This window comes from Danio rerio, chromosome 16 (genome assembly GCF_049306965.1).
Source record: "Danio rerio strain Tuebingen ecotype United States chromosome 16, GRCz12tu, whole genome shotgun sequence".
NCBI classification, from domain to species: domain Eukaryota; kingdom Metazoa; phylum Chordata; class Actinopteri; order Cypriniformes; family Danionidae; genus Danio; species Danio rerio.
In genome coordinates, this window is record NC_133191.1 from 22286623 (window position 1) to 22307500 (window position 20878).

The 20878-nt window shown below is 40.0% G+C and overlaps 1 protein-coding gene and 1 long non-coding RNA gene across 7 annotated transcripts in view; one reads left to right on the top strand and one right to left on the bottom strand.

The window, feature by feature from the left end:
- Positions 1-300, bottom strand: part of LOC101886298 (uncharacterized) — a 63370-nt gene extending 63070 nt beyond the window's left edge. For all 3 annotated transcript variants that reach the window (XR_012391728.1, XR_012391731.1, XR_012391725.1), the window contains exon 1: positions 168-300. This is a non-coding gene — a long non-coding RNA (uncharacterized lncRNA). The remainder of the gene's footprint in view (positions 1-167) is intronic.
- skap2 (src kinase associated phosphoprotein 2) overlaps positions 1-20878 on the top strand; it is a 43313-nt gene that overhangs the window by 711 nt on the left and 21724 nt on the right. For all 4 annotated transcript variants that reach the window (XM_068213909.2, XM_073924691.1, XM_005157963.6 and 1 more), the window contains 8 exon segments: positions 45-150; positions 232-257; positions 1956-2054; positions 11849-11929; positions 12008-12091; positions 12204-12328; positions 12416-12479; positions 12601-12711. In XM_068213909.2, coding sequence (XP_068070010.1) covers positions 45-150; positions 232-257; positions 1956-2054; positions 11849-11929; positions 12008-12091; positions 12204-12328; positions 12416-12479; positions 12601-12711 — 696 coding nt within the window.

A 20878-nucleotide genomic window follows, 5' to 3' on the forward strand; every position in this document is an offset into this window, starting at 1 on the left:
TAAATGACAAGAGGGAAGGTTTACAAAACAGTGTTTATGTTTAGATCTGGAAACATTCTTGACGGATGTCCTTAAAGGAGAAAATTTAAGCAAGAAAGCAAAAGAGAAAAAGGATGCCTTCATCAAGCGTATTAAAGATGTGAAAACAAGGTACGGCAATATATTACCTGAACATGTTTGTGACAACATGCTGATAAAGTATTCAACTCATCCAAATTATTTCTGTTTCAGCTACGCTCAGGAATTTAAGGACAGACGTAAGTTTTGATGTGCTTCAATGTTTGTGTATGTGCGTGTGTCGGGGGAGGGGCTAAACTACAAGCATGCGGTGAACTGCCACTACTCAGTACTGAGTACTTCCCTACTAGAGGATACAGCCTTCTTAAAGTCTGTCGTGACTAGTGATACACGACACAGTTAGCATTTATAGCATTTTACATTATTATTTCTTTATTGATGGTGCTTATAAAATATATTTAAAAAAAGCACATAAGATTTGCCAAATATATATATTTTTTGTCTTCTTACAGCGACTTTACTATTTGAAATGCTTTAGCTTGGTTTAGAAAATGTTGTCAAGCAAAAACATTGCAATTTACAGCTGCACTATTACCCACAGACCCGGAAGTTTTGTTGTTCCTCTTATGTTATTTATTTATTTATTTATTTATTTATTTATTTATTTATTTATTTCAGTCAGTCATATCTACATTTCAAACTGAATACAGAATCTCAAAATAGAGGCTTGTTAATATAACATTTTAACAGTACAAAAAATATACATGCCAGGGGGTAGGTATAAATCAAATACCAATATACAGAATGTGCATATGTAATAATCAAGTAAATACATTGTAGAATTCACAAAGTTAAAATTTGGTTTCTTATTAGTAAATTTACATTTATAAATGTAAATTTTTGTTAGAAAATTAAGTAAATTAATTCAATAAAAGCAGTTTTCCACTTGATTACGGTACATAGTAAAGCCAAAAAGTGCATTTTCTCACAACAACAACAACAACAACAACAAAAGAGTTTAGAACACAGAAAATTGTTATTATTATTTTTTTGCACCCACTTCATAGATTGACTGAGTATGCACAATGGTAAAATAAGTGTAAATCAGCCTCCTCATATTCATTACAAAGATACAATTCACATCAATTCCATTTTTAAATTTTTGTAAAAAATGTTTTGCTGGATAAAATCTAAGAGGAAGCTTATAGGATATTTCTTTAATTTAATTTTAACATGATATTTCTGTGGTAACAGCCACACTTTTTCCAGCAAATCAATTGACCCTTTAATAAAGTAATGATTACTCTTTGGAAAAGGGTGCAAATAGCTCTACTCTTGGTATTTATTGTAAAACAAATGTTGCCAACATAAGATTTAGTAATATCAAAAGGCAATGCATCAGAAACATGGTCTTGATTAATACCTCTAAATAACATATTGAGACCTGAAGGAATTGAACTAATAACAGTTGAAAACTGTTGTTGGGTAATTGAGATTTTGTAATTGTTCCTCTTATGTTGTTCCTCTTAATATCATTATGATAGAAACATGTGCAATTCTTGTTTTGCCATCATGCTTTTGAATGTTTTTCAGTTAATCAGGGATTTTTTTTATTATGTAACCCAAATAGAATGTTACTGTATCCCTATTCCAAATCTATGCACATAATATCGTATCTAGATAGCATGACTACAGTACCACCCAAAGCAGTATGCAAAGGCATTCTCTCTAGCTAACACAAATAGAATAAGAAGATATTTAGATACCTCTGAGGTCTAGATCTTTAAAATATGTTTTTAGTTATGCAAATGTTAATGAAAAATTCAATATTTCTACTATAAAACATTATGGAAACAGTTATTTTGAATGTGTTGAAAACACTGAAACAATCATTGTGTCTATCACTTGTGAGAATACTGATTAAGATTCTTTTGCAGGAGATGAAGAGTTTCCGGAGCCTGATGAAGCTGACACCAATGATGGTGGATCGCTGCACTCAGAGCAGACTGATAGAGATGATGAAAACGCATACGACGGTAAGTGGACAATTGTGGGATTTATTGCAGTATTAAAAGTGTTACAAGACAAAAGGATTATGTCTAGTCATGTCTACAGTACTAACCGAAAGCTGCTTAGAAAGGAATATTATGTGACAGAGCTACTGTAAATAGCTTTTGTATTGTTTACAGAAAAGGATTGCAAAAATGCTACAGTATAAATGTAATTAGGTAACTGTCAGTTGCTTTGTAAATGGGAAAAATTAAAGGTTTTAACATCAATTGGTATGGAGTTTAACTAAGCTTAACAAAGCGTGGTCATGTGACTCCACATGCGGTAATTTGATCGATTATAGGTTCTAAATGTCGTTTTAATTACTTTTTGAATAATTGCCCAGCCATATTTATAGATACAGTTGAAGTCAATTTTTTTTCTTTTTTAAATATTTCCTAAATGATGTTTAACAGAGTAAAGAAATTTTCACAGTCTAAAAATATTTTTTTCTTCTGGAGAAAGTCTTATTTGTTTTATTTCAGCTAGAATAAAAGCAGTTTTAAAATTATTTAAAAAACATTTTAAGGTCAAAACTATTAGCCCCTTTAAGCTATATTTTTTCGATTAGTCTACAGAACAAACGATTATTATACAATAACTTTCTGAGTTACCCTAATCTGCCTAATTAACCTTATTAACCTAGTTAAGCCTGAATAGTAGTTTCTTAAAAAACATCTAGTAAAATAATATTTACTGTCATCATGGCAAAGATGAAATAAATCAGTTATTAGAAATGAGTTATTAAAACTATTATGTTTAGAATTGTGCTGAAAAAAATCTCACCGTTAAACAGAAATTTTGGGGGATAGAGGGGCTAATAAATCAGGGAGGCTAATAACTCTGACTTCAGCTGTATATATTTTTAATATTAATATACAATACTTCACATAATTGTTTTTGTACATTAATGTAAATGTAATTTTGTTATTTTTAAGCTTCTTAAACCTTATTGTTTTTTTTTTTTTGATGCAATGTAAATATATAAATATTGTCCATATTGATTTTTGTACTTTTGTTTGTTTGTCTTTTTTTCTGCATGACCTCTTATTGGGTCTGAAATATGGGCAAAATATTTTTATGTTGTTTTTTTAATTTTTACTACATAATTTGCTATATATTCAATCTAAGTTTAAAGTCATATTTTCTTCTGTGTTAATAATGTGTTTAAAACATTTTTATTCAGTTCTCTTCTGGAAGTCAAAAGAATTGAAAGTTTACAGCTCTGGGTATTATAAAAGAATCACACAGTTTGATTTCCACATTATTCTATGTATGAAATCCACATAAATTAAGAAACAAAAAAGCATATCTCTCTCCAGGTATGAATAAATCACTTATCATCGTTTCGCCAGCCTCAGCTGTCATAACACAGTATTTTTGTGGCAGTCCTTTGTCATGTCCTGTCTAGGATTTTTTAGTAGTGGTAGAAAAACACAAAAGCTAAACGAGGTGCTTGAAAGACTGATGTAACCCAGCAACAGGCTCAGGAACGGTTTGAAGGCACAGACGTCAAGGGTTTAGCTTTCTTTTGTCTTTGAGCAAATGGTTTATGGTCTGCATCTCAGACAAAGCCGCCCACAGCCAATGTCATTTCAGGCTCCTGTTTTATTAGCTTCTGCTAAATGAATGCTGTTGGGACGCTTTACATTTTGAGGAAATCCAGTTCATCCAACTTATTTTGAGTCATGCCACATTTTCAATTATTGCATTCTGAAACTTAATGAATCAGGAGGGCAGAATGCAAGCTTAAATTATTGTTTGTACAGTACAGTATTGGAAGAGGTCTACAGCTCTAGAGCACTCGTGTGTTTTATAGGTCCTTTTGCCCTGTGCTTGCCAGAGAGAACAGCTGTTCAGCTCAAAGACTGGACTGAAGCCTCTCAGTGCACACTGCAGATTCTGGACGAATAAAAATGGCACTTGGAGGTTGACCAAAAAGTTATTTGAGCCTGTTTATTTTGAATAAATTCAAAAGTAAGACAAGTTATGAGCAGAGACAAATGATAAACCTGCTATTTGGGTAAACACATGGAGTTTTTGTTTTAATTGTATGTAGGATTTCTTTTCATGGGCAAATAACTGGCATGTAAGAACAGATATGGCTCAAGCTTTATTTATGGAGAGTCAGGTTTGCCTCTGTAACTAGTTTGAGAGCTTTTTATGGTTTTTGTTGAGTTTTTATGCCATTATTTGTTTTGCTCATAAATAGGAAGTTACTTTTATAGCTGAAGATGAAGGCTAAGCATGTTACTGCTATTTGTTTCCTGCCTTCAAGCAACCGCATTTGCTTCTTTTGAAGTTTTGGTAACATTGTAGCATGGATAAAGTGCATTGAAAGTGTTTTGCATGTGTAAGTCATGGCCAAATGTGTCGATTGTTTTATGCTACCATTCAAACGTTTAAATGATATTATGCAATTTACTTTTATAATATATATTTTTAATATGTTCTTTTTACTTAGCAGAGACACATTTAATATCTTTTTTGTTTTGGTGAATTAATGGCTGTTATTTGTATATTGTAATACATTCTGCTCATGTGTGTTATATTTTTAACGTTTGGTTTAAAAAAAATCATACATATTATTCATATTAGAAATGAATTAGGGATGCATAGTTTATCAGCAGCCATTTAACTTTCAGTGCTACTTGTATCAGTAGTATTTAGAAAAGGAAAACGAGACATTGGCTGTGTGGGAGTATTTCACAGAAAAAAAAAGACTTTTTGTAATCACTCACTTGCTTTCATTTAACTTAGTTTGTGTTAATCAGGGTTTGCCACAGCAAAATGAACTGCCATTTACTCTGACATATACTGGTGAAACCCTGAGAGTACATACACTTGTAAACTAGGGCTGGACGATTCTTCCTAAAATGAGAATTACGTTTTATTTGCTTAAAATAAAGATCACGATTTTCTCACGATTCTGTAGCTGTAAAATAAAGCTTATATGAGTGGCCTATTATTATTGTTATTTCTCAAACATATGGTAAAACAATAATAATTTTATAAGGCCTATATGTAGGTGTACTGTTGGTTAAAATGCTACATTTCGTTTAGACTTGAAATGACTGTAAATACATCCTGGTTGTTTATTCATAGTAAAGTGATGACATCAGAATATATTCATTCATTCATTCATTCATTCATTTTCTTGTCGGCTTAGTCCCTTTTTTAATCCGGGGTCGCCACAGCTGAATGTACCGCCAACTAATACATCAAGTTTTTACAAAGCGGATGCCCTTCCTGCCGCAACCCATCTCTGGGAAACATTCACACACACATTCACACACATACTCATACACTACGGATAATTTAGCCAACCCAATTCACCTGTACCGCTTGTCTTTGGACTGTGGGGGAAACCGGAGCACACGGAGGAAACCCATGCGAAGGCAGGGAGAACATGCAAACTCCACACAGAAACGCCAACTGAGCCGAGGTCCGAACCAGTGACCCAACGACCTTTTTGCTTTGAGGTGACAGCACTACCTACTGCGCCACTGCCTCGCCCACATCAGAATATAATTATTTATAATTCTAAAATTAGCGTCATGGTTGTGCAGTGGGTAGCACAGGCCAGTTGGCATTTCTGTGTGGGGTTTGCATGTTCTTCCTGTGTTTTGATATTTGACATGACATTTTTGGCTGAATAGTAGAAAAGTTGCAATAAGATCGTGTGGAGGGATGAATCGAGATTGTGATTTTTTTCCCGATCAATCGTGCAGCCCTATTGTGAACCTTGTTTTTGTAATCAGACTAAGAAAAATTAATATCAAGATTCATAGACCTGCCTATCTATTATCCCTGTACATTACTGTATCAGCTATACTAATACTATACAATAATAGCTATACTAATTCACCAAAACATAAATATGTATGAATTAGATAACTTTTTAATAATATTTCACAACATTACAGTGCTTGTTCTAACAGCATGAAGTTTCTATGTCAATTCTTCTAACAGATATTGTTCTAGCAGGTGTAGGAGAAATCAGCTCAGCTGAGGGTGTTCAGTTTGCTTTTCACAGTCAGCCTGTGTCATGCTTCTTTGACAGCACTTTATACATAATTGCAAACATTCCACAATTGCCTGTGTCATTCATAACACTGCTCTGCTCTCTCGCACTCATTCAGAAATGCAATGGCAGTGTGTACATAAGAGTGGGGAGGGCAGTGTAAACGAGAGGGGAGGTTTGCTTTGAAAACAGACCATGCATCTGTTTCACATACTGCTTTACCTGACAAATCTCTGCATGAAACTTTATCCAGTGCACCCTGGTCTGAATGTCTGCTAACTTTAGTCTCGCTTAACACCAACCTTTGATTTTTAAACATAAGAGAGGTTAAAATAGCTTTCTGACTGCCTGTAGCAAAATGTATTACATTTGTTGTGAAGGCAGGTGCACCTCTTTAGGGCTTTTTACATTGTGCCAAACACCAGGTTATCAAAGTTTCATACTCAAGGCTGGAGTAAAATTTCATGCTTGAAATTTAAAAGTGGGGTTTGCAATGCTTTTTACCGAGTGTTATTATAAAACTTTGCTCTGGAGCCAGCATTATGGTGCTAAACATGTACAGTTTGAAAATGGGAGCCAGTCATATGCCTTTTATTCACATGTTTTGAACACACAGAAACACTGCATGAGACCCTTTTTTAATTGCATATTAGTCGTGAATGTATCATATTTGTGTAATGGCTCTCATGTCCTCATAGTTTGGAGGCCACGATTACATTTTTCTAAATTGTAAGAATTATGCATAATATTGGAAAAATCTGATATTGTTGTTGATATTTGTTTTACAAGATGGTTTGAATAGCACTATTTGATGGGTTTCCATGGAGTCTAAAAGTGTTCAGGTACAGAAATTGAATATTCACAATGCTAAAAAAAAAGTTTTTTACTTTGCTTTGACTTGGTTCTATTTTAAATGTCCAAAAAAGATATTAGATCAGATCATATATTAGAACTTAAGAAGAAATACGGCAAAATTAAGATTTGGTTTTTTTTTTTCAAAAAGCAAAATTGTCTGCCAGTGGAGTAAAATAATTTCCTTCGGGTGCTCCGGTTTCCCCCACAAGTCCAAAGACATGTGCTATAGGTGAATTGGGTAAACTAAATTTGCACTATAGTGTATGCGTGTGGGTGAGTGTGTATAGATGATTCCCGGTGATGAGTTGCAGCTGGAAGGGCATTCGTTGTGTAAATCATATGCTGGACAGGTTGGCGATTCATTCTCCTGTGGTGACGCCAGATTAATAAAGGGACTAAGCTAAAAAAAAAAAAAATGAATAAATAAAAAATTAAAGAAAACAATCTGATTCATCACAGTTAATGTGGTGTTAATTTGTTACCTGACAAACTCTTGAACTAATTGACAACTTTCAAGTTTTTACTGACTCTGCCAGAGTCATTCTAAAATGACTGAAGCCCTTCTTTCAGTCTGTGTTTTCTAGAATATTTTATATTTACTGTGTCACTAACTCATTCAAGTCCTAAAAAAAAATAAAACCTTTTCATACACAACAGAAAAATTCAAATGGACAGGACAATGCAAGAATCTTAAATGAAAAGAATCTTAAATTTAACACTGCAGTTGCAGTGGCTTACCTGTTTAGGGTTTAACAGATAGAGATCTGTTTCTCACCCTATAATGTATTAAATTTTGAGAGAATTTAGCTTTATTGCAGGTAAATGTCTTCTTTCACAGTAAAGAAGTTATTTTCAAGTAAAAACACAAAAATAATGAAATGACCAGCCCAGAGTCCTGACATAAACCTGAGAAAAAATCTTTGACAACAAAAATATGGTTAGGAAACGCATTACTCCCTCTGAACTATGGAAACGACTGAGGGTGCTTTCACATCTGTAGTTTGCTTTATTTGGTCCGAACCAAGGGCAATAAATTATACATTGTTGCATTTTCTGCCATCTTTGGGTCGTTTTCACCCTACACACTGCTGGCTTTGGTCCGAACCAGTTGAAACGAACCAAAATGCAGTCATCTGACAAAATCCACATCTCTTATTGACCAGATGTTGTTGAACATATTTCCTAAACTGCTTATTGATTGTTTAGAATTCACGTGCAGGAAAAGGCCAATGAACTCCAGCAAGTAAACAAAACCAGCAGACACAAAATGTAGTTTTTGCTCTGGAAGGATGACTGCGCTGACTGATTGTATGCCTGCTTTAGACAAACTATACATTTCGAGAATGAAGCGCGGCTGAAAAACAGTGTTTTAGTGCATCGCTCTTCACTTCAGGAGGAGCTAAAATGCGACATGGTCATCTTGCGGAAATATTAGCAACGATGCTTCAGGTAATGTCCAAGCAACGAACTGTAGTGCAATTTAATCGAACTAAATAAGGGTGCTTTCACACTAGAACTTTTGGTCCGCACCCGGGATCGTTTGACGTCATAGTACGATACGTTTAGCTAGTGTGAACGTGTCTTCTGAACTCGGGTGCGCACCCGTGAACCGCACCAATTCCACCTGAAAGAGGTGGTCTGGGGTATGGTTCATGCGAACTCTGGTACGGTTCACTTCTGATGTGAATGCAATCGTACCAAATCACGGAAGTAAAGCACCAACTGTACAACAAACTATCGTTTTCATAACGTTCGTTCGTGTTTGTGTGTGTGTCACGTTTCGTACCTTGGTGACACGTGCGGTACTGAGTCAGGGCAAACACAGTGATACACAGTGATGTCTGTCTGCTTGTCTCCTGCAAAAACAGCTTCCGCAGACACTGTGTGATGTTCTGATTGTTTATAATATGTTTACGGCAGATGGACGCGAGTCGCTTTCTGTATGTTCAAAATCAAAAGCTTCAGTTAAAGCAGAATGACCGCGATGTGTGGCCGTCTTTCCATTTCGGCACTTGCTTTCTTGACCGTCACCTAGCAACGGCCATAAACAAAACAGCAGCTCGATGACGCAAGCAAGCATACTGGGGTTCAGAAGGAAAAAAGACAGTATGAACACAAACCAACCGGCAGGGGGAAACAATCAAACTTGGGTACGGTCCAGGCAAATGAATCAAGTGTGAAAGCACCCTTAGAGGGAACAAGATTACAGCAGAGCAGTATGAGAGACTAATGATGTCCTATGAGAAACTAGTGTTGTCTTGTGTCAGATGTTTATAAATAGTTTTCTTAATTTTCATCTCACTAAAACATTGTTTTTTGATTATCCCAAGCATATAAATATGAGGAATGTTATTCGCTGTGATTAACTAATAAGAAAGGATAACGACAGTTTTAAATTTCAAGTGTGAAATGTTTCTTTACCTGTGCCTGATATAAGAAGTTTCAGAGTAGGCTTAGAGTTGACAGAACCAAAAAAAAATCCAGCTTTATTTAGATCAGGTTCCGCTGTTTCACAACAGTCCATATTAACATTGTCAGCTCAAGGTCTGAGTTTTTTTTTTTTTTTTGATTACCTTGAAATGTGTGGACCTGAAAGTGTCTACTAAACAATCACTTTGAAACATGTACAGGGTGTAATTAAATTACTTCTCACAAGAGAGCGAATAAAATTCTTATGTCTCATCATCAAAAATTTACAAGGCAGGAACTAAAGCTGATGATGTCCACATTGATGTAATTGATATAACTTAATTTAAATAATTTTAAAAAAGCTAATAAGTAAAAAAAAATATGCAAATTTAGCCATTTAAACACTTACTATGATATTTTATACATACATACATACATACATACAGGAGTTGGACAAAATGGCTGGTTTTAGACCAGGAAAACGTTTCCTGACTCGCTTTTCTAAAACACCCTAAAGTGTCTAAATAATATTTAGGTCTGGTGACTGTGCAAGCCATGGGAGATGTTCAACTTCACTTTCATGTTCATCAAACTACTCTCTCACCAGTCTTGTTATGTGCATTGGTGCATTATCATCCTGATTCACGGCACCACCTTCAGGATAAAATTTTGAACCATTGAGCGCACATGGTCCTCCAGAATGCTTGGGTTTTCCTTGGCAGTGATGCGCCAATCTAGCACAAGTTTTGGGCCTAGGGAATGCCATGATATTGCAGACCAAACCATCATTGCTACAGCCATATCACCCTGTAGCCCAAGACTGGTCACTCACTGAAGTTAAGCATGGCTGAGCCTGGCCAGTACCTGGACGGGAGACCACATGGCAAAAGTAGGTTTCTGTTTGAAGTGGTGTTAGTGAGGCCAGTAGGGGGTGCTCAACCTGCAGTCTGTGTGAGTCCTAATGCCCCAGTAAAAAGTGAACGGAACTGTCAGTGGGCGCTGTCTTTCGCATGAGACATTAAACCGAGGTCCTGCCTCTTTGCGGTCATTAAAATTTGAAAGAGAAATTTTTGACATTTGACATTGGCAAGAGTGACCAAAGCTTTTGCTTTAACAACCCGACTATGTAAATTGTCCCTGTTGAGCTCCCGACAAACAGTTTTGGTGGAAACAGGAGAGTTGATGTGGACATTTAATTGTGCAGTGAGTTGGACAACTGTGGTTTAATGGTTTTAAGATACAATCTAGCTTAGCACGCGAACAACAGTTACTCCTGTTGCATTGGTTCATCTTTCTTGGCAGTATGCTGACATTACCCAGGATATTGTGGCACTTAATACATCACAAAGACTTGGTGTCTTGGTCACATTTGCATCAGCAAGATGTGCACCAACAATATGCCTTTTTTTGAACTTTTGATATGTCACCCATAATGTTGTGTGCATTGCAATATTTTTAGTAAAACTGTTATATTACTTTGTTAATTAAACCCTCACACTCTACTCTTACTGGTGGAAAGAGCAACCAATGAAGATTGGCCACCAGGCTGGTCATATTTAGCCATGAAACCTCTAGCACTAAATCAGCCAGTGTTTTAGTTTCGCATGCAGCATTTTTTTATTTTTTTACTTTTTTTTGATCAGTGGCATTTACATAAAGTTTTGGAATGAGATACATTGGCTTGGATACACTCTGGATTTATTGTTAACCTTGGGTCATTTTTGAGCAATGCCGTACGTAAAACAAGAATCCAAATAATCACCTTATCCTCGGGTTTAAAATGACCCAGCGTAAACTATTTCAACTCTGAAAATCACTGTTGTGGCATAATTAGTCATAAATGAGCTGTACCAAAATTAGAGCTGCACAATATATTGAAAATGATAATTATCGTGATAATACTATAGACGTGCAATTAATTACTCAGTTGAAATAAATTATAAGAGTCAGAATATCTACTCACATTTTCATTCTTTTGTGGTAAAAATAAATGTTTTTACCTAAATTTTTTCACCTTGACAGTTGTTTTAGATCAAAACATTTATTAGATCTGAAAAACATCCATTATTACCTGTTAATTTTAGTATTACATTAATAAATAAGTTTTTCAAAAAGGTAATAAAAAATGCTTTTCTCTAGGGAAATATTTCTTTTACTATACTCGACAGCATATTTTCTATTTTCTAGCATATTTTCTAATTCATCGTTTTCATATTTTCTAAGAGTTGTGTGTGTAGCCCAGGGGTGTCCAAAGTCCGTCCTGGAGGGCCGGTGTCCTACATAGTTTACCTCCAACTTGCTTCAACACACCTGCCTAGAAGTTTCTAGTATACCTAGTAAGATTGATTAGCTGGTTCAGGTGTGTTTGATTGGGGTTGGAACTAAACTCTTCAGGACACCGGCCCTCCAGGACCGAGTGTGGGCCGAGTGTGGCTGGTGTAGCCCTAAACAAAATCTAACAATTTTCTGTTTCTTCCTGTTTGTTGGAATCAGGAGTCCAACAATCTCCTCCAGTGGCAGCTCAGGACCTTCAAGCTGTTTTAAAGAGTGGCTACCTGGAAAAACGGAGAAAGGGTGGGTTATTGTGTTTTAAAAATCTGATTGTTTACAACACAAAACATGAGGATAAAATCACCTCCTTTTGATTTCTAGATCATAGCTTCTTTGGCAATGAGTGGCAGAAGAGATGGTGTGCCTTGAACAACAGCATATTCTACTACTATGGCAGTGAAAAAGGTGTAGAAGCTATTATTAGTGTTCAGATGTGTCGTCACCAATAAATTCTAGTCCTAAATTCAAACTAAATTTTAAATCTGAATTATTAATAATCTACATTAATGTTCACTAGACAAACAGCAAAAGGGAGAGTTTAATATTGTTGGGTACACTGTCAAAATGAACAACACTCTGCGGAAAGATGCAAAGCGAGATTGCTGCTTTGAGGTTTCAGCTCCAGACAAGCGTGTATATCAGGTTAGTGTCTACTACCATGTTAAAATATGTGATGATTTTTTTTGTTAACTTAAGATCATTATCTCTTTTAAAACCTTATTGCTACAGTTCTGTGCTGCGTCTGAGAAAGAGGCAAAAGAGTGGGTGGAGCACATTGATTTTCTGATTAAAGGTAGGGTTTGCGCATTAAAGAGTTTTACAGTAATATACAGATGTATAAAACACAGTCAGTCGTAAACCTGCTTTAGCTTTTTTTTGCATGTTTTGTAAATCTTTTTTTTTTTCACACTTAGACTTGGGTGGAATCATTCCTGAAGACGAAGAAGAGTATGATGACTGCTTAAGTATGAGCCAGTCAGAAGTGGCCATACTTCCCGATGATGACATCTATGAAGAACTACCTGGTTTGTGCCTACATTTCATATTTGTTCATCAGATAACAGTAGTTTGTTCTGTGGCCAATCGTGGCAAAAAATTCTTAATTTTTTTTGCCCTTAGAATTTTTTTCTCATTTTTAAAAATAGTTTGTTTTATTGAAGCCAAACTAAATAAACTAAGTTACTCTGTAAGAAAAATATAACATGAAATACCGTCTAGAATGTTCTTGCTCTGTTAAGCAGCAGGTAGTGTATGAGTGTGAATGCAAGAGTGTATGGGTGTTTCCCAGTGTTGGGTAGCTGCTGGAAGGGCATCTGCTGCGTAAAACGTATGCTGGATAAGTTGGCGGTTCATTCCGCTGTGAAATGAAAATGAAGGAATTAATTAATTTCATAGGAGGGGTGATAATATTGTCTTCAACTGTATATACCCTATCAATTGTAAGATAAGCTCAGAATTTTGAATTGTTGCTGTTAGAATTCATTAAATAATCTATACTTTAATATCCCATAAGCAAGAGTAGAGATTGCATGTTCTCCCCGTGTTTGTGTGGGTTTCCTTCGGGTGCTCCGGTTTCCCCCACAGTCCAACGACATGCACTACAGGTGAATTGAATGAAACTAAATTGTCCGTAGTGTATGAGTGTTTGTGTGAATGAGTGTGTATGGGTGTTTCCCAAAATATGTATGCATATCGGAGGAAGTCTGGAGTGTTTCATTCTTGAATCATTTGAATTAGAATTTTCTTCAAAGCAGTTGACAAAGCATGTTCTATATCAGGGGTACCCAAACTCAGTACTGCATTGTGTAGCACCACCTCCAATTAGAACTGAACCAGCTAATCAGGTTCTTTCTAGGTATACTAGAAACTTCCAGGTAGGTGTGTTGGGGTAAGTTGGCTGGCAGCTAGCTCTCTGAAACTCCCACATGGTCACCCACTGAAGCTAAGCAGGGCTACACCTGGTCAGTATCTGGATGGGGCACCACATGGGAAACCTAGCTTGCTGCCGAAAATGGAGTTAATGGCTCTGCGGTCTATGGGGTTCTAAGGCTGTACTGCTCAGTGAGAGCCATCTTTCGGATGAGACGTTGAACCAACGTCCTCTCATTGATCGGTAATAATCCCAGGATGCCCTTCGAAAAACAGTAGGAGTTAAATCCCAGCATCCTGGCCATGTTTGCCCACTGGTCTCTATCCATCATGGCCTTCTAACATTCCAATATAATAATAGGCTTCATCAATTTTTCTCCTCTCCACCAGTCAACTGGTGTCTGGTGTGCAATCAGGAGCAATTTGGCTGCCGTTGCATCATCCAGGTGGATGCTGTACACTGTTGGTGGATGAGGAGATTCCCCCTAAAAATGTGTAAAGCGCTTTAAGTATCCAGGAAAGCACCATATAAATGTAAGGATTTATTATTATTATTAAGTTGAATCTAAACTCTCCAGGACATCATCTCTTAAGGACCAAGTTTGAGCACCCCTGTTTATATAGTATGAATATACATTTACCATCCACCTTATTAGGTACACTTTACTCAGAAATGCCTTAATCCTTCATGGCATAGGTTCAACAAGATTTTGGTCACTATTGACTGTAGTATAGTTCGTTGTTGTGTGGGAAGAAGAAGACAGGGTCGGCGATATCAGGTAAGCAATTAATTTTATTTAGTTTGTTTTGCACACCACTTGCAAGCTGTGTCCGTGTGTGTATGTGCTCTCTCCTCTCCCGACTGCTCCTCCCGTTCTCCTTAAGAAGGGAGTCTCTCTGGCCCAATCACTAGAAAGACAGGTGTTATTTATTATTTCTGATTGACCCGCTGATTAGCCGCCAGGCTCCTAGCATGCTCTCCCCCCTTATTGGGTGTTCGATCACGCTTACCTCTCCACATACCCCCACTGCGTGCCTTAGGCCGGGGAGCCGAATTCCCTACCCAGGAGGTAATAGCGGAGAGTGAGAACGGCCCACCTGATTGCCAGGCACTCCTTCTCTATGGTGCTGTACTTAGCCTCACTCTTGCTGAGTTTGCGGCTAATGTACAGCACCGGCCGTTCCACTCCCGTCACCTCCTGCGAGAGAACCGCCCCCAGTCCCCGATCGGATGCGTCCGTCTGTAAAACAAAGGGGAGAGCAAAGTCAGGAGCGTGCAATAGCGGCCCCCCAAAGTATAGATTTTAACTTTGAGAAGGCCTGTTGGCACTGCTCCGACCATTGGACGGTATCCAGTCCCTCCTTTTTAGTGAGATTGGTCAATGAGCTGACAAGGGCCGAATAATTAGGGACAAAACGCCTATAATATCCTGCCAGCCCCAAAAACTCCTTTCTCACCTCCTTTTTGGTCTTAGGTCTCGGACAGGTTGCAATAGCTGCAGTCTTATCAATTTGGGGCTGCACCTGCCCGTTACCTAAGTGGAAGCCCAGATACCTTACCTCCACTCGCCCAATTGCGCACTTCCGTGGGTTGGCCGTGAGCCCGGCCCGTCTCAGCGCCGACAATACCGCCCTCAAATGTTGCATATGCCCCTGCCAGTCATTACTGTAAATGATGATATCATCTAGATAAGCAGCGGCATATGCTGTGTGAGGGCCAAGTATTTTGTCCATCAGGCGCTGAAACGTCGCCGATGCCCTAAACAGCCTGAACGGAAGTGTCACAAATTGGTGTAATCCAAACGGCGTAGTGAAGGCTGTTTTTTCGCAGGATATTGGAGATAAGGGGATCTGCCAGTAGCCCTTCATTAAATCCAATGTCGAGTAATATCGAGCAGCACCCAACCGGTCGAGCAACTCGTCAATAAGCGGCATTGGAGAAGCGTCGAATTTCGACACAGCATTCACCTTGCGATAATCCACACAGAACCGGACCGAGCCGTCCATCTTAGGTACCAAGACAATCGGGCTGGCCCAGTCGCTGTGGGATACTTGTACTACTCCCATTTTCAACATATTACTCAATTCTTCCTGAATCACTTTTTTCTTGGGTTCAGGAAGGCGATATGGCCGGGTCCTAACGACCAAGCCTGGTTCGGTCTCGATATGGTGCTGGATCAGGTTAGTACGACCGGGCAGGGGCGAAAACACGTCAGAGTACTCCCGTTGGAGGTGCCGGATGTCAAGGAGCTGGCTCGCTGAGGGATGATCGCCCCCAGTGACCAGAGTGCTCGTTCCCGGCCGGAGCTCTCCGGCCCCAGGTCATCCTCGTTTGTAACAAGCGTAGCCAGCGCCACGTCCTCCAGCTCCCTCCACTGTTTAAGCAGATTAACGTGATAGGGCTGACTCGCGTCAGATTTGTCCGAACGAACCACCTCGTAATCGAGATCACTGACTCGTCGTGTGACCACAAACGGCCCTTGCCACTTGGCGAGTCATTTAGAGCTGGAAGTAGGTAGCAATACAAGTACTTTATCTCCCTGTGAAAATTTACGGAGTTTAGTGTCCTTATCATATCGCCGGCGTTGGTCATCCTGGGCCTTAAGCAAATTCTCTGTAGAGAGCCACCCCAGTGTGTGGAGTTTTGCTCTAAGGTCCAGGATATATTGAATTTCATTTTTACTTTTAGAAGGCTCGTCCTCCCAAGCCTCTCTAACAACATCCAAAACCCCTCTGGGCTGTCTGCCATAGAGAAGCTTGAAGGGGGAAATCCCGTGGAGGCTTGGGGAACCTCCCGCATGGCAAATAATAAAGGCTCCAACCACTTATCCCAATTTTTCGCGTCCTCGTGAACGAATTTACGTATCATTGATTTAAACGTGCGATTAAATCTTTCCACCAGCCCGTCTGTTTGTGGGTGATAGACGCTGGTGCGAATAGATTTAATGGCCAATAATCCGTAAAGCTTGCGCATCGTGCGTGACATGAACGCGGTGCCTTGATCAGTGAGAATCTCCTTGGGGATTCCCACACGGGAGATTATGCGAAACAGCGCCTCCGCAACGCTCTTTGCTGAGATGTTACGGAGCGCGACTGCTTCCAGGTATCGGGATGCATAATCCACCAGAACTTGTGCAAACCGATGCCCGCGTGCGGATCGTTCTAATGGCCCGATGAGATCCATACCAATTCTCTCGAAGGGGATCTCCCGGTGGCTCTTTGGTACTAATAGCTGGGTTGTATCTTCTTTTGTCTGAGCGTCTTGGGTCACTCGATACACCCTATCATTAATAACCGCAAAATACGGATAGGAGAGGGATCTATCAGGCTGGAGGATTTTCCCATCAATAACCTGCACTCTTTCGAGTGCATGTTTTAGCGTGTCATCACGCGACTGCTCCAGGGGAAAGTCCTTACACCGGGAAATTCCCAGCCCTTCCCCTGAGTCAGCGCGTGACGTCACCGCCTGGGATTCCCCCAGCTGAGCGACACGCCCCCTATCCGGCGATTTCTTCTTCCAAGAACCACCCGCACATAAGACTCCCAATATTCTATTAAATCCAGGCCAATTAGTTCCCAGAATTAGCGGGTGTTTGAGGTGCGGGTTAACTGCTACCTCTACTCTATGTTTTTTCCCCCGAAATTGAATTGCCGTTAGCGGGTAGTGAATTACATCCCCGTGCACACACCTTACCGTTACTGTGCGGCTCATTTCCAATGCCGGGTCTTGAAGCAGGCTTTGGTGGATGGAAGTCTGGTTACACCCCGAATCCACCAAAGCTTGATATGTACCCCCTTTTATACTCACTGGTACCCGGTATAGCCCGTTGCGACCGGGGGCGATGATTGGCGTGGCGGGGACGCGAATCAGCGCACTCGCCTCCTTCACGGAGCAGACTTTTGGTGCGCTATCCTCGTGCCCGCGACGCAAATGCATCGGCCCAGACCTTCCCACTATACCCCCGGGGCCAGCAGGAGCAACCGATTGAACCGGAGAGAACCCTGGCACTGTCTGTGTAACCGCCAGGGGTCGTTGCTCCACCCCTCTGCCCGAATGGGGCCCCGCCCCTCTTGGGACGCTTGGCAGATCCGCCATTGTGCACCGCCGTCTGGGTGCAGGTGTGGGCGGTCCCCGCAGTCTAGGCCTGGGAAAAGGAAGATAGAGAGAGAGAGGGGGAGAAGAGAGAGAGGTTATTTCGCCGACCCTGGACCTCGCCACCAGGTGATCTTCTGCCAGTCAGATGGCCGTCTCCAGATCGTCAGGCCGGTGGCACTGGACCCACTCCGATGTTCGGGAGGGGAGGCGGGTGATGAATTGCTCCAGCACCACGGCATCCACCAGTTGGGCGGTGGTTCGGCCATCCTATACCAGCCATCTGCGGCAGGCGTCACGGAGCTGCTGGGCGAACACAAAGGGCCGCTGGAGAATAGCTCGCTTCAGATGAGCGTATTCCAGGAGATTCTGGGCCGGTAGCTGTTGTGATGCGATCTGGGCTTCGCCCGAAAGCAGCGGGATGACTCTTACCGGCCACTCGGCCCGCGGCCAGCCACACGCTTCCGCCATCTTCTCGAAAAGGTCGAGAAACACTTCCGGGTCATACTCCGGCACCATTTTCTGTAAGGCGATGGGAGGGTGGGCGGCAGATGTCGGAGCGGGCCGGATCCCCTGGGACAGCAGACTCCGGATTTGCTCACGGTCCTCCCGCTGGGCCTCCATGAGGACTTGGAAGTGTTGTTCCTGGATGTTCTTCAGTTCCACCAGCGTCTCATGTTGTTGTTGGTGGAGGACCGAGAGGGCCTGGATAGCTTCCGCAAATGGCAGTCTTGACGGAGTGGTCATTCTGGCAGTGAGGCTCTTCTCCTTCCCCGGATTTCGGCACCACTGTAGTATAGTTCGTTGTTGTGTGGGAAGAAGAAGACAGGGTCGGCGATATCAGATAAGCAATATATTTTATTTTGTTTTTTTTGCACACCACTTGCAAGCTGTGTCTGTGTGTGTATGTGCTCTCTCCTCTCCTGACTGCTCCTCCCGTTCTCCTTAAAAAGGGAGTCTCTCCGGCCCAATCACTAGAAAGACAGGTGTTATTTATCATTTCTTATTGACCTGCTGATTAGCCGCTGGACTCCTAGCATGCTCTCCCCCCTTATTGGGTGTTCGATCACGCTTACCTCTCCACATTTACATTATAGCATCATGCTGTTGCTGCAGATTTGTTGGCTGCACATCCAAGATGTGAATCTCCCATTTCACAACATCCCAAAGGTGCTCAATTGGGTTGAGCTCTGGTGACTGTGTTGGCCATTTGAATACAGTAAATGACACTGTATTCATTAAGTGAGGGACATGGGCAGCAACAATGCAATAAGGCTGTGGCATTGACACAATGCTCAAATGGTACTAATGGGCCTAAAGTGTGCCAATAAACTATTGCCAATAACTATGTGCCAATAAACAAAAAAAACAAAAAAACACCACCACCAGCCTCAATCATTGATATAAGGCCTGATGGGTCCATGCTTTTATGTTGTTGATGCCAAATTCTGACCCTACCATCCTAATGTCGCAGGAAAAATTGAGACCCATCAGACCAGGCAATGTTTTTCCTATCTTCTGTTGTCCATTTTAGTGAGCCTGTGCTGCTGTAACCCATCCGCCTCAAGGTTGAATGTGTTGCATTTTCAGAGATGCTCTTCTGCATACCTCGGTTGTAACGAGTAGTTATTTGAGTTACTGTTGCCTTTTTATCAGCTGCAACCAGTCTGGCCTCTGTCCTCTGGCATCAACAAGGCATTTGTGCCCACAGAACTCACTCTCAATGGATGTTTTCCTCTTATTTTGCAACCATTCTCTGTAATCCCTAGAACTATTTGTGCATGAAAATCCCAATAGATCTGCAGTTTCTGAAGTACTCAGACCAGCCCGTCTGGCACCAACAACCATGCCACGTTTAAAGTCACTTAAATCACCTTTCTTCCCCATTCTGATGCTCTGTTTGAACTGCAGCAGATCACATTGATCATGTCTACATGCCTAAATGCATTGAACTGCTGCTAGGGGATTGGCTAATTAAAAATTTGCGTTAATGAGTAGTTGGAAGTTGGACTGGTGCATCTAATAAAGTGTCTGGTGAGTGTATGTAGTATGACTGAAATTTAGACAAACTACATCTGACATGTTGTAATTATTAAATGATCTACTAGCATCAGTTTCAAATCACTCATTAAGATACTTATTTTTTCATTATTGCCCACCCCTAAATATTTAACTTTCTGTATTGTTCTTATTTTATACTCTGCCTGTCCAAAAAAAAAAAAAAAATCAACACCTTGATTTAAACAAGCAAATGGGTAAGAGCCTCCATTGGATAATTTATGCATGGATGATTACGTTTCATCTGGTAATAAGTTTATTAACCCCGACCATGCATTCACATAATTTGTAATGAAATAAACGAATTAAAAGCAAAGCAAAGTTTGTGTAGTGAGGGTTTTGTGATCAAGTGCTAGTCTCATTTCAACATGATGATTATAGAAAACATTTAATAGTCTCGGACTTTACGTTAATGTTTATTTGTGCACATCCTTCTTTACAAACTGGAAAACCCACATTGCAGTAATCAACCTCTGTGTTTGTTTTGCTTGGGAACTAATGTGGTTAAAACCAAAGTTTATTGGACTGTATACTCTGGAACCCTCTAAAGTGGTGAACTTGTACATTCCAATAAGTTGCCGCCAAGCCGCATCATAGCTCATTACCATAAATCAGATGACACATTCTATGGTCGTAGAAAGGTTTCCTCTGTTTCAGAAGGGTCAAATTATTGGCACGCATCAAGCAAATAAATCATCTAAGAAGATTGAGGGGAAAATTGTGGGGGAAAAAAAACTCTGACATATGGTGCAGTAGCACTTCAGGGTGTCCCGAGTTTGAATCCCAGTTCGAGGACATATCCTGACCCCCCCTCTCCTACTTTGCTTCCCGTTTGATTACTGTCCTATCTAATAAAGGCAAAAAGGCCAAACCAAAAATCAAATCTTGAATGATCAAGAGTGGCGATCATTAGAATGTCTGGTCAAATCAATCATATAAAAACAGCTCACAAGCATTTCTTACATTTACATTGCAAAAAGAACTGAAATGATTTGACTTAAATAAGGAAAAGTTACATACACATGGATTGGCTACCACAGAGTTCAAACCTTAACCCTATTGAAAATCTTTGGGATGTGCTGGACAATAGCAGGTCGACCATTACCAAGACAAATTCTTGGTGAAAAATTAATGCAATGGATGGAAATAAATGACATTGCCTCGCTTAATCA